The following is a 15,609-nucleotide window of genomic DNA, read 5'->3' as shown; positions in this document are numbered from 1 at the left end:
ACTGAGGCTAGAGGAGTCTTTTAAAGAATGTGAGTTCTCAAAGCAAGAAGTCGAGCTTGAACAAATCCCCTCTGGTTATTCAGTCATCAAGCAGGGTTCACCCAAAGGCCTGACAGAGAGCCCCAGCCCACCCCAGCTGCTTAGTAAGCATCCTCAAGGCTGGAAGTGGGCCTCTGCATGTTTGAAATCCCACAGCTTTGGGCAACCAGTGGGCTGTCACAGGCAAAACTGGGTGGGCATTCAGGACACAGAGCTGAGGCTTGAGAGCACACAGACAAAAGGGGCCAGGGATGCTGTTCCTTCCACCACCTGGAGATGGCCACAGTCAGCTTTACTGCTGGTCTTGACAAACATCTGTCTGTTTGTCCTTCTGACTCAGTCTTGGGGAAGAAGAGTCACTCTCAGGCTGACAGGGTAGCCAGCGCTGTGGGTGTGGCTGTAGTAGTATAAGATGGAAATGTGTAAGGGCTTGGGATGTTAGGATGGATTTGGATTAGTAGGAAGATAGATTCTCTGGGGCAGTGGTTCTCAACCTGTGGGTCCCAACCCCTTTGGGAGTCATATATCAGACATCCTGCATATCAGATATTTACATTATAATTCCTAACAGTAGCAGAATTGCAGTTATGAAGTCGCAACGGAAATAAATTTACGGTTGAGGGTCACCACAGCATAAGGAACTGCATTAAAAGATTGCAACATTAGGAAGGTTGAGAACCACTGCTCTGGGGTGAGGGAAGGGGAAAGGCTGGGGCCAAGGGGTAGGGTCCCTAGGAACTCAGGATGATCGTGTCCATCCTGGCCTCTCCCCAGGTCAGACCTGGAGCTGCAGTTCAAGTGCTACCACCACGAGGATCGGCAGATGAACACCAACTGGCCAGCCTCGGTGCAGGTCAGCGTCAACGCCACACCCCTCACGATCGAGCGAGGCGACAACAAGACCTCCCACAAGCCCCTGCACCTCAAGCATGTCTGCCAGCCGGGCCGTAACACCATCCAGATCACTGTCACCGCCTGCTGCTGTGTGAGTAGGGCGGGCGGGCAGGACTGGGAGGCATACCGTTGGCCTCCCTTGGGTCCCCAGGAATACCCTGGGACGTTGTCCTCCATCCCCAAGTGATCTCATCTGCTGCGTTCTGGCCGTTTCTGTTAGGCTTAGTCATTTTCCCCTTGCATTCTGCCTCCCCTGGGAGTCCACACACCTCCCCTTTATTCCTCGGTGCCACCCCAGGCACAAGCACCCCTATTCCAGTGGCCAGGTCAAAGCCGTAACCTACTCTTGATTTATTTGCGTGAAATTTTCATATTCCCACCACCTCTCCCTATTCCTGTTGTCTTGGGACTGTGGGGAGGATATATACTCATGAACTCCCACCTGTTCACATGCACACACGCACAGGCATATATATATATATATATATATATATATATATATATATATATATCCCTCTAATGCCCATGATTTGAGACCACCTCCGCACTCTCTTCCTGTGCCTAGAAATCAGAGGCTGGGACACAGAGCTTCCCTGGGATACTTACAGGGAAGTAAATTGCCTGCCTTATTCCATTGGTGTCTCTGAAAGATTCAAAAGGAAACACTCAGTTGTGTCTGTCTATGCAGGGGGTGGGGATGAGGCCACAGAAATTGGACCTATGAGATGGGGGCGCCTCATGAGGCTGCAGAGCTGTAGCATGAAGAGTTGGGATGCATGGTCCTAGAAGGCTTTCTGGGGGGGGGAGCTGGCAGGGACAGGCCAACTTGACAAGAAGGATAGGAAGTTAGGACAGGAGGGCAGGAACATACTGGAGTCCAGTCCTGATGCCATGTGTCCTGGAACCTCAGCCAGGAGGCTTTTTGGTGGAAAATCCGCCTTGTTAGCCTGGCGCATAGACAGTCATTGCAAAGGCCCAGCCTCTCAGTCCTGGGCCTCATTCTGATTTCCAAGCCCCTCTTTCTCCGAGGTCTTGGGGTACGCTCTCCTAGAGAGGCATCATGGAGGTCCTGCAGACCCTTGGGTACGGGGCAGCCTGGGTCCCATGCGCTGCAGCTGGGGCAGGCATGGGAACTGTGGCTCACACCGAGCCTCCCGCTCTCTCCGCAGTCCCACCTCTTCGTGCTGCAGCTGGTCCACCGGCCCTCTGTGCGCTCCGTGCTGCAGGGCCTCCTCAAGAAGCGCCTACTGCCCGCCGAGCACTGCATCACCAAAAGTGAGTCGGGTGGGTAGGGACAGGTTGGGAGGGGCTGGGCCCAAGAGGCGGTGGTGCCCAGGATGCCAAGCCCTGGAGCACCTCTCATGGGATGTACTGCCCCTCCTCCCTCTAGTTCTGTTCCTTGGTATTTCCCCATCGAGCCCCTGGACACCACCGTGCAGTCTGGTTTCTCTTCCCACACTTGCAGAGCTAAGTGCCTGAGGGGACTTTTTGCTGACCCAGTTAATTCAGAGGAGCACCAGACTGGGTTTCTGCAAGCTTTGCAGAAAGTCCCCGTTCCTAGCAAGGGTGTTCTTCAGAAAAGGGATTCTCCTCAGTCCTTTCTCCCTCCCATGCACGCTGCATACATCACATGGGGAATGCAGCGGGGCGTGGAATCCAGGACGTGTTCAGGCGCTTGCTTAGTTAGACCCAACCCCTCAGTAGAACACCCAGCCCCTCACCCTGTGCCTCCTACCCCACAGTCAAGCGGAATTTCAGCAGTGTGGCTGCCTCCTCGGGCAACACAACTCTCAATGGGGAGGATGGTGTGGAGCAGACAGCCATCAAGGTGTCTCTGAAGTGCCCCATCACATTCCGGCGCATACAGCTGCCTGCTCGAGGCCACGATTGCAAGCATGTTCAGGTGAGTAGTCCCAGGAAGTGCGCCTCTGAGGCAGGCTTCACTGAGTTGGCGGGGTGACAAGGGGCAGGCTGAGAGGCCAACAGGGATACCATGGCCACTGGCAGCCAATATCACTTACTCTCTCAGTCATCTTCTCCCCTTCGGGTCCATCTCTGTGGTGCAGAAAATACAGTTAGACAATCAGATATTGAAGACCAGCAGAAAGTCCTGGCTAGACACCACAGACTAGTTAGGGACCTGCCCTGAGCAGGTTTTTAGGAAGGAGACAACCCAGGCCAGCAAAGATCCATTGTGCAAGGGGATGCCCAGAATGCGTGTCCCAGAACAGGGATGCAAGGGTCACAGGGCTCAGGTACCCCACTGTCAAGCACAGTTCATCCTGAAAGCTGAGTGGCAGGCAGGCCTGCCCCCCTCTGAGTGCGTAGGCGTTGACAGGTAATATGATTGCTGTATCTGATACAGACTGATGAACTTGATCAGTTTCACCCTGGGTCCCCCAGCTGCTTCACTAAAGAGACTGCCAGAGGCCACACTGTCCCTGGCCTCAGTAAGAGACAACGGCAGTGAGAATTGGATGGGGTGCGGGGTCCAGGGGGGCTTCAAGGACAGGGAAGCGATGTGTCGGGACATGGCTGTCCTGCGGGGTGAGCAACAGAAGGGTTCTTCCCGGGAACTGAAGCCTTGCTACGGATCCAGAGCCCTGGCAAGGTGTCTCCCGACGGTGCTGATCTTACCTGTCTCTCTGTCTCTCCCTTCCACAGTGCTTCGACCTGGAGTCATACCTCCAACTGAATTGCGAGCGAGGGACCTGGAGGTGTCCTGTGTGCAAGTAAGCCGTTCCCGCCTTGCCTCTTCCTGGGGCACTAAGCCGCTCTGCTTACCCTCCAGGCCAGACAGGCCTCTACAGAGGCCTGGGTCTTGGGTTGCACTGCTACAGCACTTGGACCCGCAGTGGCAGGGCAGTGGAGATGGGTGGGCTGTGCCCTGCCTCCAGGAGCAAAGACCAAGCCTGTTCTTCTTTTCCAGTAAAACTGCTCTGCTTGAGGGTCTGGAGGTGGATCAGTATATGTGGGGGATCCTGAACGCCATCCAACAGTAAGTGAAGCCCCCACTGAAGGGGAACAGCCTGGCTTGGAGGAGGGTGGGAGAGGGGGAATGCAGAGAACCTTGGGTACTTCCGGGCCAGCCACCAATCTGCAGCCTGACTGCAGATTGAGAATTCCTGGACTTGGGGGGCCAATATGTTCTAGAAAGGACAGAACTCAGCCAATGCAGGAACTCCTCTTATGGGGGAGGGGGGACGGAGGTCTTGGGGCCAGCAGCCCCAGGCTCTGTTTTTCTAAGCCTCAATGTCCTCATTTCACCAAACAAGGTGTGAACTCGACCAGGCCTCTGCCCTATGCGCAGCCCTGACAGAGGAGGAGTGTAGACACCAGCGTCTTGTCTCCAAAGCTAGGGACTCTAAACCTCGGTTCCTCCCCTAAGATTGCTTTTCCCTACCAGCTCCGAGTTTGAAGAGGTCACCATTGACCCTACATGCAGCTGGCGGCCAGTGCCCATCAAGTCGGACCTCCACATCAAGGACGACCCTGATGGCATCCCCTCAAAGCGGTTCAAAACCATGAGCCCCAGCCAGATGATCATGCCCAATGTCATGGAGATGATCGCTGCTCTGGGCCCTGGCCCGTCTCCCTACCCCCTCCCACCTCCTCCTGGGGGAACCAGTTCCACCGACTACAGCAGCCAAGGTATGTCAGTGTGATACGGGACAGGGAGGGGGAGAAGAGGCCAGCCTGGGTCCACTGGGCACTTGAGATTTCTGTGTTGGTGGTAGCAGGCACAGAGTGGGGCTGGAGAGACGGTTCAGGGGTTAAGAGCATGTGCAGAGGGCCTGGGTTCAATTCCTAGAGCCCCCCTAATGACTCAGAACCAACCATTAACTCCAGTTTAAAGGGAGCTAGTACTCTCTTCCGAACGCTGCTTGCACCAGGCACACACATGGTACATACATATACATGTAGGCAAAACATTCCACTCATACCCACAAAAAATAAATCTTAAAAAGAGAGGGAAGGAGGGAGGGAGAACATACCCTCCAGAACTAGTCCTCAGGTCACTAGGCTTGAGGAAATGATGGTCCAAGCGCCAAGATTTCACAGCCTGCTCTGCCAGGTAACCAGTCCTGCCCTTCTGCCTCTCCCGCCGTCCCAGAGAGAGCCGAGGTGCTAGAGGCCTAGCCTTTGCTCACCCAGGCTCCTGTCACTCCACCTCACTCTCAGACTTCAGATGTCACCCCTGCTGCCTTCCACTCGGTTCCTAGAACATATCCCACTCTCTGTGTGAGGACGGTGGCCCTGTCAGATCTGTGATCTTAGGTCTCCAACGCGCCCAGGTGCTTAGTGGGCCAGAGTCATTAGTTTCCTGGCTTGAGTCCCACAGCCTATGCCAAGGACCCCAACATCCGAACACTCTGACTCTCCGTATCTCCCCGTCGCTGTGGGGTGGGGGATGCAGTGGCTGGAGAGGCTGGATTATCATCTAGAGCCTGGTGTTCTTGAATAAGGCAGAACAGCCCCCCTGGGTCTGGTGTTGGTAGGATGTGGCTCCAGTAGACAACAGCCCAGCAACTCCTGTTAAAATCTGAGCCTCTTTCAATGTCTCTGGCTTGACCTCTTCCTGCCCTTCGGTACCAGCAGAGCAGCCCACTCGTGGGGATGGAGGCTTTTGCACACACCTGGGGTGCCTCAGCCCATGAAATCATCATATGCTTCATCACAGAGCCTAAAGCAGATGCTTTGGGAGCCACGCCTGTTTCGAGCGATGGCAAGAACTCGGCTTTTATACTCTGTCAGCTGAGTGGCCACCTTCCCTCTGGATGACCTGCCCTCCACCCCATCTTATTCCCACCCCAGGAAACAACTACCAGGGCCATGGCAATTTTGACTTCCCCCATGGGAATCCCGGAGGGACGTCCATGAACGACTTCATGCATGGCCCCCCCCAGCTCTCCCACCCTCCGGACATGCCCAACAACATGGCCGCCCTCGAGAAACCCCTCAGCCACCCCATGCAGGAAACTGTGAGTACTTTCAGCCTGTGCCTCAACCTTCCCATTTGCCCCCGTGTTCCACTCCCAGCCTCGTCTTGGGCTGACCGAGGCAGGGGGGCTTTCCCTTGGGATCTTTGTGGTGGGAGTACCCGGATTTCCTCCTCAACAAAAAGAAAAACTAAGGTTTAGATCTGAGGGCTCTGAAGAAAGGGAGAGGCTGACGTGCCTGGTCCGTATCTGCTCACTTGGCCGTTTTATTGAGGACTTTGGATCCTCTTGAAATTAAGAGGATCCCCTGTGCCTACGTGTACCACCTCCAAGCTCCACTTACACCCTCCCACTGACTCCTCTGACCCCAGCCCCCTGAAGTTAGGTTCCATGCTCAGGTGTTTAGTCTCCAGGGATCTGAACCTTCTTTCAGGGTCTCACTTGCACCTGCCAAAAGGAGGTCCTGGGACATCTGACCCCCCAGAGGGTTTGGCTTCTTTGTCTTGTCTCCTGTTTATGGGCATGTTCCACATGCCTGGGGATACCTCCTTGGAGCAAGATGCCCAGAGCTAAGCACACGCCATCCCTTCCTGTGGCTCCTGCAACAGCCAAAGAGCTGACCATCCTCTTGAGCCCTCCTCTGTTTGAATGTTGGACCATTGCGCTTTATGTAGCAGATGCTCCTGGGTCAGGGTAAACAAGGCACCTTGAGCCTTGTACTCCCAAAGCACACCTTTGGGAGTGGGAGGGAGGAAGAGCAGTGGGGGGTTTGGGAGACTGAGATCCAGGGGCTGGAGTGGCTTCCCTAAGACCTCATTCATATTGGTCTCTCACTTTGGAGCTAAGGACCCCAGATAGGAATGCCAGCCAGAGAGGGTCCAGAGTTCCCACACTGCCTGGTAGTGGGGTTGGGGGACCTATGTCAGAAGACTAACAGGAGCCTTCTCATCTTCTCTCACATGGCCCGGGAGAAAGGGGTCACACTCTCATCCCTGACTCTCACTAAGAATGAGTATTGTGGCTGGGGATCTAGTTCCATTGGTAGAGGGCTTCCCAGCACTGCATCAACAGCACATGGTACAGACTTGCCATCTCAAAACTCAGAGATAGAGGGAGGAGCATCAAAAGTTCAGAGTCCTCCTTGGCTACAGAGCAAGTTTGAGGTCAACCTAGGATACGTGAGAGCCTGCCTTAAAAAAAAAACACACACACACACACAGAAAGAGGAAAGAAAAGTGCATATTGACTCTGCCTTGTGCAGTTTTCGACTTCCAGCCACTGATCTCCAAGTTCCCCAGGACCTCAGCATTCCACAGTGGGGAGACACCCACACATCCTGCATGCCACAATCCCTCACAACTACTAATCCGGGAAGATGGTAGGGAGGACCATATGTCTTCTTACAAGTCAAGCTTTTTTGCTTCTTGGTTCATCCTGCCGCCAAGTCTCAACATAGAGGACTCTGTCCCTAAATCAGCCTCAGAGCTCCTCTGGGATTCTCCAGAGGTGTGCCTGGTCCTTTCTCAGCTGTCATCTCTCCTGAAAGCAACCAGACCTAGCACTGCATTTATACCATGTAGGGGAGATAGTCCCAGGTCAACCCTTACTGCATCTATTGACCAGAAGCAGCCTGGCCCTGGCTAAGCAGGCGGCCGGAGAGTTCTCCTACAGTCCAGGAGAGGCTAGATGGTTCTAGCCAAGCACTGATTTGCCCAAGAATTCTCCCACACCAGGCAGCAGATTGGCAGATACAACAGCAGGGCCCCGAGCCCTGAGGCTTTCTTACTCTTGTCAAGGACAAGCGGGCAGTGGATCAGAGATTTTATAGGATCCGAGATATTAGCCCTGAGCTTAGCTCTTCATGGGGGTCCCTTCCTGCTTCCTTAGGAAGGGTGCCATGGAACATCCTTGGCTGCTGTGATCTAAGTGGGACCCCCAGCTGGCCTCTCACCACTCTGTGGCCCTTTCTTCCAGCCCCTTCATATCATGCTACATGTGGGTCACCTGGGGACCTGGGCTGGAGGAGCACTGTGATACTGTGGAGTGGAGCCCTGTACCCCCACAAAGAAAGGGTACACCAGGACTTTGGGTAGATAACCAGATCGCAGCAGACTTGGGGAAGCAGCTTTTAGCAGAAATGGGAAGAGGTGCTGGGGTCTGGGAGACCAAAGGTGGCGTGATTGCCGCTTGCCAACCCAGCAAGGGAGAACCCAGAAATGGAGACAGGGCAGGGATGAGAGTCATCTGAGACCAAGGAAGCATTTGGTCACCAGGCCGATGTGTCCTTGGCAGTATGTAAGTGGGGCTGGTGGCCCGGTTTGAGTGCACAGAGCAGGCAAAGCTTGGCTGGAGGTGTACAGGGCAGCTTCAAGCCTTCTGCTTTGAAGGGTCTGCTTGGAACAGCAAGTAGCATTCACCAGGCACATGTGTGCATCAAAACCCCTGTACCCACCTACCCACAGCCACCTGGTTGTCAATGCATCGCAAATTAGAAGGGATGAATTCCCTAGTTAACCTGTTAGAGTCACGCCACCCCATTCTTCGGCAGCCCCAGAGGAAGCCCATTGCTAACGGGTGGTATGGCCTTAAGAAGGCAGTACCCTAAAATGCCCCTTAGCCAGCCAGCTTCTCTCCCTGATCCGCCATTTTGACATCAGATGAGTTCCATCCTGGGAGGGAGGCAGGCAGGCAGGCAAAGACCCTGTCTCCTCCTGATCACCAGCCAGGGGCCCCCTTGGGGGTCACACTCCCAGTCCTGAGCTGCACGCCTGCCCGAGCCATGTCCACGCCTGCTCTGCACTGCCCTGGCCCGGAGCGGGGGTGGGGAGGGTGCACCACGCTGCCCGCAGCCACCCGCTTCCCGGAAACACGTCCATTTGCTTGTCCATTCTGCCCTCCCTGTTGTTTGTTGTGACAGTGTGGGGGTGGGGGGCTCTCTGGTCTGTGCCCGTCCCAAGGCCCTTCCCAGGCTCTGTGTGGAGGGAGGCCCCTTCCCCCACCCGTCCCTTCACAGCCTCCCTGGTTGTCAGTTTCTGGAAAGGATCGATTTTTTTTTTCTACTCTGCCCCTAACCCCATTGTTCTTCATGAGGGGTTCCCTTGTTTGAGGTCCGTGACTTCCCGGTTTGTTTGGTTTTCATTTTCTCCAGGCAACACCCCCACCCCCCACGCCCCCACCCCCCACCCCGTCGTCGTACCTCGTCACCTCACCTCTCTTTTCTCCTGCTCTCTCCTCCTCCACAGATGCCCCACGCTGGCAGTTCTGACCAGCCCCATCCCTCCATACAACAAGGTTTGCACGTACCACACCCCAGCAGCCAGGCAGGGCCTCCATTACACCACGGTGGGGCTCCTCCTCCTTCCCAGCCTCCCCGGCAGCCACCACAGGCCGCTCCCAGCAACCATCCACACAGCGACCTGACCTTTAACCCCTCCTCAGCCTTAGAGGGTCAGGCCGGAGCACAGGGAGCATCCGACATGCCGGAACCTTCACTGGATGTAAGTTGGGGTCACCACACACCTCGGTCTGGGGCCAGGCATGGCACCGGGACCTTCCCGAGAGAAGGGGGGTACTTAAGGGCTCAAGGCCCCGGGTGGAAAGGTGGGTGGGTGGTGGGTGGGCCCCAGCCAGTCTCCCCTAATTCTAGCACTAGGATGCCCCGTATACCGATAGGTCTTGTGAGGCCCACCCCCGCCCATCAGCCCCTTGGCCCAGTAGTCCTGTTCCCCAGTCCGACCCATGTTCTACTTAGGTCCTTGCCGGGTCCCTCCAGTCAGGGCCTTGGAGTTAGTACAAGAGTGTCCTTGCCCTTCTTCCCACACCCTCCCTCACACCCCCATGTCGAGCTTGCTGTTTCTGTGTCTACTTTCTGGCCTGAGCAGGGGAAGGGCTAAGAATGACGTTCCACCATTGTCTTGCTGGTCTTGTCTGCCTGCGGTTTCCTCGTCCATGTGTGTCCATTCCCTGCTTCCGCTTGCTCCATTGCTCACTCCAAGAAGCCTCCATGTGGGATGACGGAAGATGGTGGGGGGCGGACATGACTGGGAGAGGCAAGGTTGAAGTGGGCGGCTGAGACTCACGGATCTCCCATCCTGGGGCCTCAGTGGTCTAGAAGGGGGGTGGGGGGTCACAGAAAGACTGTGACTGGACACTTGCTCCTCCTACCCCCTCAGGAGCTAGGAGCTGTAGCTGAGCCCAACCCCTAGGTCCTGGACCCCTGGCCCCGCTGCCAACATCCACCCCAGTGGCATCAGCGAGCTCTTGGCAGGGAGAACTGTGCCATTATCTTGGCTTTGCAGATTCCCAGCTCTCCTCCCCTAGCCAGACCAGTGGGATGCTTTTAGATTCAGGAGCTCCTCTGCCCATATATGACATACATACTCCAAGGGTGTCACGTGAGGAGCGGGGACAGTGGACCACAGGGACAGGACAGGACAGCTGGTCTTCCCACGGCCTGCCTTGTGCTTATGGACGAAGCCCGATGGCTTATGTCAGCAAGCCGCTCGTGACAGGGTCTAAGAGGACAGGAGCAATCCAAAGGAAGCCCAGCCCTTGATCTGCAATGGGGCCGACATCAGTGCCTGAGAAGAGGGATCAGCCCAGTGGGGTCTCCACTGGTAGGCTGAGGGTCTCGCCGCTGCCCTTGGCATTTGTTGAGTGTGGGCGTGCCTCCCCCAGGGGAGATGCAGTGGCCTGGATTGGTCTTGGGGACAGCCAGCAGGCCCATACTCAACACTGTTAGTTTTCCATCTTTGAGGTAGAACCCCAGAGGAGGCAAGTGGAAGGAAGTGAGAAGGCCAGAGAGACTCCTCACTCCTTCTCCTAGACCACCCTCAGCCACCTCAACTGGGCTTTTTCTTTTCTAGCTGCTGCCGGAACTCACAAACCCCGACGAGCTCCTCTCCTACCTGGACCCCCCTGACCTTCCAAGCAATAGCAACGATGACCTCCTGTCTCTCTTTGAGAACAACTGAAGGCCACCTTCCATTAGGGCCATCCTACCCACTCTGCCTCCTACCCCCTCTGCCCCACATACTTGCCCTCCCAGGAGCCCGTGTTCAGGCCTCCCACACCAGGACCTCAGGCTGGGGGCTGAGCAGAGCACACTAGGCAGGGAAGGCCATGTGAGTCTGCAGTCCTCTTTGCCTGAATGCTCCGGGGCCTGTGCCCAGAGCAAACCCGAAGACGGCCCCTGGAAGATGAACCCCAGCTGAGAGGATCCAGGCCCAGCAAGAGACATGCCAGTGGCAACTATAGGTCCCTCCGTGTGCTGACTCCAGACGACCGACCTTCCAGTGTCCCAAAGTTCTTCCATGTTTTTAAACCATAGCCCTGCCTCCTGGCCCAGAGCCTCCTTCAAGTGACTGGAACCTGAGAGAAGCCTGCACTCCCTCCCCCAGGCCAGGGAAGTGGACAAGCCTTGGAGGAGGGTGACAGTTTGCAGCAGTGAGGAAGGTCCCCCCCCCACCAACACCCCCCCACACACACACACACAGACACACAGACACAAAACTCCCACAGAAAAGCACAAACCTTTGGGAAGGAGAACATCCCTCAGGGCTGAGGGTCGTGGCTTTGGCCTCTGACTTCTAAGCCAAGATGCCCTATAAACAAACGCTCTCTCAGCAGAACAAGGACAAAGTGCTGTGTCTGAGGCGGCTTGCCACTCCTGTTGGGGGACTGGTAGGAAACGGGTCAGGGCCTTCCGTGGAGCCAGGACAATGCATAGGAGGCCTCCTCCACTGAGACCAGGGCCAAGCCTTGCAGGGAGCCGAGAGCACGTGCCCAACTGTGCACCCCACCAAAATGTGCCCTCCCGTGGGGTTTGGGGAAGATGCCAGCCAGAGCCCAATGGGAGCAGCCAAAGCCTTGCAGTTTTGCCCCAAGCCACCCCCTGCTTTTAAATGACCACAGTGGAAAGCTCTGAAGTCACCTGAGAAAAAGGAGCATTGCATCTGGACAGCAAGCAAAGCATTTCCCTCCATGTTCTCCTTCCCTTCCCCCTGCCCTACATACCCTCCCTCTCCAAGACTATTCTCTGGGACCCACTTCCCTCTGGGTTCTGATTCTCCTTTCCCCAGCCAGCTGTAGGGGTGCATGGTAGAAAGGCTGGCCTTTGCAGCAAGAGTCCGGGGCATCCATGTCTCTCCCAGCCCCTCAGCCTGGTTCAGCAGGTTCTCCACCCAGGGCAGCCTCTGCCTTCCGCCCAGGCCATTGCTGCGTGCCCCAGGCTATCTTGGCAGGCAGCTGTGGCATTTGCGTAGCTGCCTGCCATCCCCTGTCTCCCTCCCTCCACCCAGAGCTCGCTCTACACTCCTGTGCACCCAGCAAGTGCAGCCTCTGGTCCTCCTCTGCTGTTCCACTCCATCCAGCTTAGAGTCCCCTGTTGGCTTGCCGTACTTTGACCTGCTTTGTTCTAGGCTGGTCTGTGTGCCCTGAGCCTCACGGCCTGTGGTGATGCCAGGTTGTCTGATCACGTGAGTCCCATCTGTAAATTCTTTGCTCTCATCTCCGGCGCTGCCACCCAGGGCCCTCTCCTGCCTCCTGTCCACTGTCAGCGTCCTCATTCACCATAAGTCGTTGGTCCTCCCTCTGTGCTCCCTGGCACTCTTCCATAGATTGTACCAGAAAGGTGACCCTAACTGTTGACTTACTGTCACCCTAAAAAAAAGGCACAAGAAAAGCTGCCATCATCCCACCCTTCTTCTTCCTTTGTCCTATTGAGGTTTTTTCAGACAGTGTGTTCAGTATGCAAATCAATTATTTTAAGAATCGCTTTTGTAAATATCTTTGTGAATATTTTAGTATCGTCTTTGATAATATTCAACATTTTCATGACCTGGTTATAGCCTTTGCTGGTGTTTTTAAAATATCTTGACTCAATGACAAAAACCAAGTTCTTTTTTTAAAAAAACAAACAAACAAACAAACAACAAAAAAAACAACAACAACCAGGGCTACTTGTACAGATGAGGGAGGAGCAGAAGAGGTGGCCGTGCTTGAGTTGAGAGACCAGGAAACCCACTGTGGAGAGCCACTCTGGGTCAACTGGTGGGACAACACTACACCAGATACCATGTGGCTGTCCCTACCCAGTGCCTGTGTCCTGGCACATGGCCATGCTCTGTGATGGACCGTACGGATTGTTCAGCTTCAGACTGACAGATGCCTTTCTCAGAAGTTCCTGCTTCTTGCCGTGATACTGTGCCCCAGAACAGCCTGGGGTCCCTGCTGGTTCTTGTCAGGTGCCCAGGTCCTCTACAGCTTTCCAATGCAAAAGACCTAAACACTCCCTGTCACCTCTCCTGCCATTACTCAGCTGGGACACCTGAGGCTGATTTCCTAGGTTCCCTCCCAGGCAAGTGCCCACCAGCAAGTTCACCACAGAGCCTGGAGCCAATGCTCTGGGAATACCCCCTTCCAGAGAAATGGTGGAGCTCATCCAGGGTGTGAGAGGGGGTACAAAGACATCTGGGGCTGGAGCCATGCCTTGGTAGTGACAGATGCAGGTAAAGGTGACATCCGTAAGCAGAGGCAGGCGTGGGCTCTGGAAAGAGCCTTCCTCGGTCCTTTCTGACAACTTGGAGCCATAGCAGCCTCAGAAATGAGGCCTCAGCAAGCCACTTTACCACAGTGAGCAACTCGCCCATAGACATGTACCGACCACCACGCAACAAAACGAGCTGGAAGTCCATGGGCAGATGGGAAGGGCCCCTGCACAGGCGATCACCCCCATCTTCTTGGTTTGAAGCTTTATTCATGTCTCATGTTCCCTGTAGCCATTTTATTTTTTAAAAGATTCCCAAGACTTTCTCCCTAACAGAAGCCCTAACCCCCAGAGAGCTACAGGTCTGCTCCCAATGGTCCCTCGGGCCTGACCCATCCGGACGAGGCAGTGTGAGCAGTGGCGACTCAAGGGACGTGTGTACATATGTAAATGAGAAATAGACATGTCAACAAGATGCATTCATTTCTCTTGGAATGTGTATTGTTTTTATTTTGCGAAACAAAACAACAAACGGCTTGGAACTCCTTCATCTTCTGTGGAATACTAGACCCCATTCGTTAGCGTTTGTGACCTCACCCTTGTCTCATGTAATATACTCTGCCCCTGTGTGGAAAGGCATTTTTGTTGCGTTTCGTTTTTATTTTACCTACATGTACTATTCACCTTCGGTGTCCTGGCCCTGCCACCTGTGTGTTTTTTAGGGTGCTATGGAAACAATGAAGAGAAACGGGGATTTCAGAAGAAAATTGTAACCAAATTCATACTTTGTATAAGTTTTTGATATCATGATCGCAGGTGATTCACACGTACACACACATCCACACCCACGCGTGCAGCCTGAAGTGACGTCCATGGAAACCGCCATAGTCTTTGTACATCGTATGTACACTGCAATCATTTCATACTTTCGACTGGTCAGAAAACTAATTGTGATTTCTAGTCTTGCAAAGCTGTATGTAGTTAGATGATGTGACCTCTAATATTTATCTAATAAATATGTATTCAGATGAAACCTGTATATTAGGTGTTCATGTGGTTATTTTGTATTTAAAGATCAGATTATTGGATTATTGCTAGACATTTCTATACTCTGTTGTAACACTGAGGTTTCTCATTTGCTCATGTTAATTTTTTTCTAAATAAATTGACAAAAAACGAAGGTTCTGGTGAGTTAGCTGTTTTGTGGATGCTAAGGACTGACTGGTCTGAGGGAACTGGCTTTCGTTTTTAAACTACCACCCTATCCTGTTGGTCTGTGCACACACAGAAACAGTGGAGTGGTTGGAGTGTTGGCTTGCAAGAATCCTGCTCTTGTGTCCCTGTGTGAGGTCCTGAAACCAATGCGAAGACAAAGCCCCAGGCATTTTCCCTCCTGGTGAGAGCCTATCTCCAACAAGCCCTGCTGAGGGAGAGCTTGTGGGACCCTGGACAGGGCCCATCCTGGAGGGGTGCTGCGGCCCTAGGCCATCTGTCTAGTAGCCCATGCTGAATCTCACAGACTAGGAACAGCCTGTCCATGTCAAGTCAGAGGTCCTGTCCACAGCATCTAGGCACAGCCAGACTTAAGAGCCTTTCCAGAACCCTGTCTCCAGCCCCTGGCTTCTCCCCACTGCTTCCCTGCACTACTCCAAGTGAAACTGGATTTTACTGTGTGGCTGCATTTTACATGGGTTCTCCCTCCTCAGGCCACAGTTCTAACACGCGGCACAGACTGTACTTCTGTGTATCCAATTTTAGATCTAGGGAAGTGGATCAGTGGATCAGTGGCCACCTTTGCCCTTCCTCCACTCAGCCTGACCACCGAGCAATAAAAACAAGCACGGCCAAAAAAAATTAGCCCTCCCTCAGCAAGGTCTAGCAGTGACAGTTCAGCAGGCTCCCCAGATACATCCACGAGTGTGAATCAAGCGTGTGAAAAGGGTGGGGAGGTAGATGGGCCACGCCTGGGGTGGGGTGGGTGGCTGTGCACAAGAGCCAGCTAGGCTGAAGGACTGCCTCTGGGGACCTGAGCACTGAGAAGTCCCGCCTGCCAGGAAGACAGGGACTGAGATGAAGGGGGATGAAGGTGAGGAGAAGAAGGTTCACATTAAAAATGGAGTCCTGGCCACTGCTAAGCTGCAGGCACTGGCTGCTGCCAACTTCTGGCAGCCTGAGACGGCAGGAGAGCTTCCTAGGCACGAGGGGAGCTTTGCAACAGGGCATCCCCACTCTCTGTTACCTTAGACCAGT

The 15,609-nt window shown here is 54.4% G+C and overlaps 1 protein-coding gene across 10 annotated transcripts in view; it reads left to right on the top strand.

Annotated features, from left to right (window-relative positions):
- Positions 1-14,539, top strand: part of Zmiz1 (zinc finger MIZ-type containing 1) — a 204,935-nt gene extending 190,396 nt beyond the window's left edge. For 8 of the 10 annotated variants that reach the window (XM_006991625.4, XM_006991624.4, XM_042284585.2 and 5 more), the window contains 9 exons: positions 814-1,024; positions 2,103-2,208; positions 2,676-2,836; positions 3,598-3,665; positions 3,863-3,931; positions 4,340-4,584; positions 5,749-5,915; positions 9,116-9,370; positions 10,739-14,539. In XM_006991625.4, coding sequence (XP_006991687.1) covers positions 814-1,024; positions 2,103-2,208; positions 2,676-2,836; positions 3,598-3,665; positions 3,863-3,931; positions 4,340-4,584; positions 5,749-5,915; positions 9,116-9,370; positions 10,739-10,846 — 1,390 coding nt within the window. In that variant the 3' untranslated portion in view covers positions 10,847-14,539. The remainder of the gene's footprint in view (positions 1-813; positions 1,025-2,102; positions 2,209-2,675; positions 2,837-3,597; positions 3,666-3,862; positions 3,932-4,339; positions 4,585-5,748; positions 5,916-9,115; positions 9,371-10,738) is intronic. The other 2 variants (XM_006991626.4, XM_076544573.1) reach the window with 1 other exon arrangement.
- Positions 14,540-15,609: the final 1,070 nt, after the last annotated feature.

The sequence above is a fragment of the Peromyscus maniculatus genome, chromosome 9 (genome assembly GCF_049852395.1).
Source record: "Peromyscus maniculatus bairdii isolate BWxNUB_F1_BW_parent chromosome 9, HU_Pman_BW_mat_3.1, whole genome shotgun sequence".
Lineage (NCBI taxonomy): Eukaryota > Metazoa > Chordata > Mammalia > Rodentia > Cricetidae > Peromyscus > Peromyscus maniculatus.
Note: the sequence above shows the minus strand (reverse complement) of the source record. Positions and strands in the feature narration are given on the sequence as shown.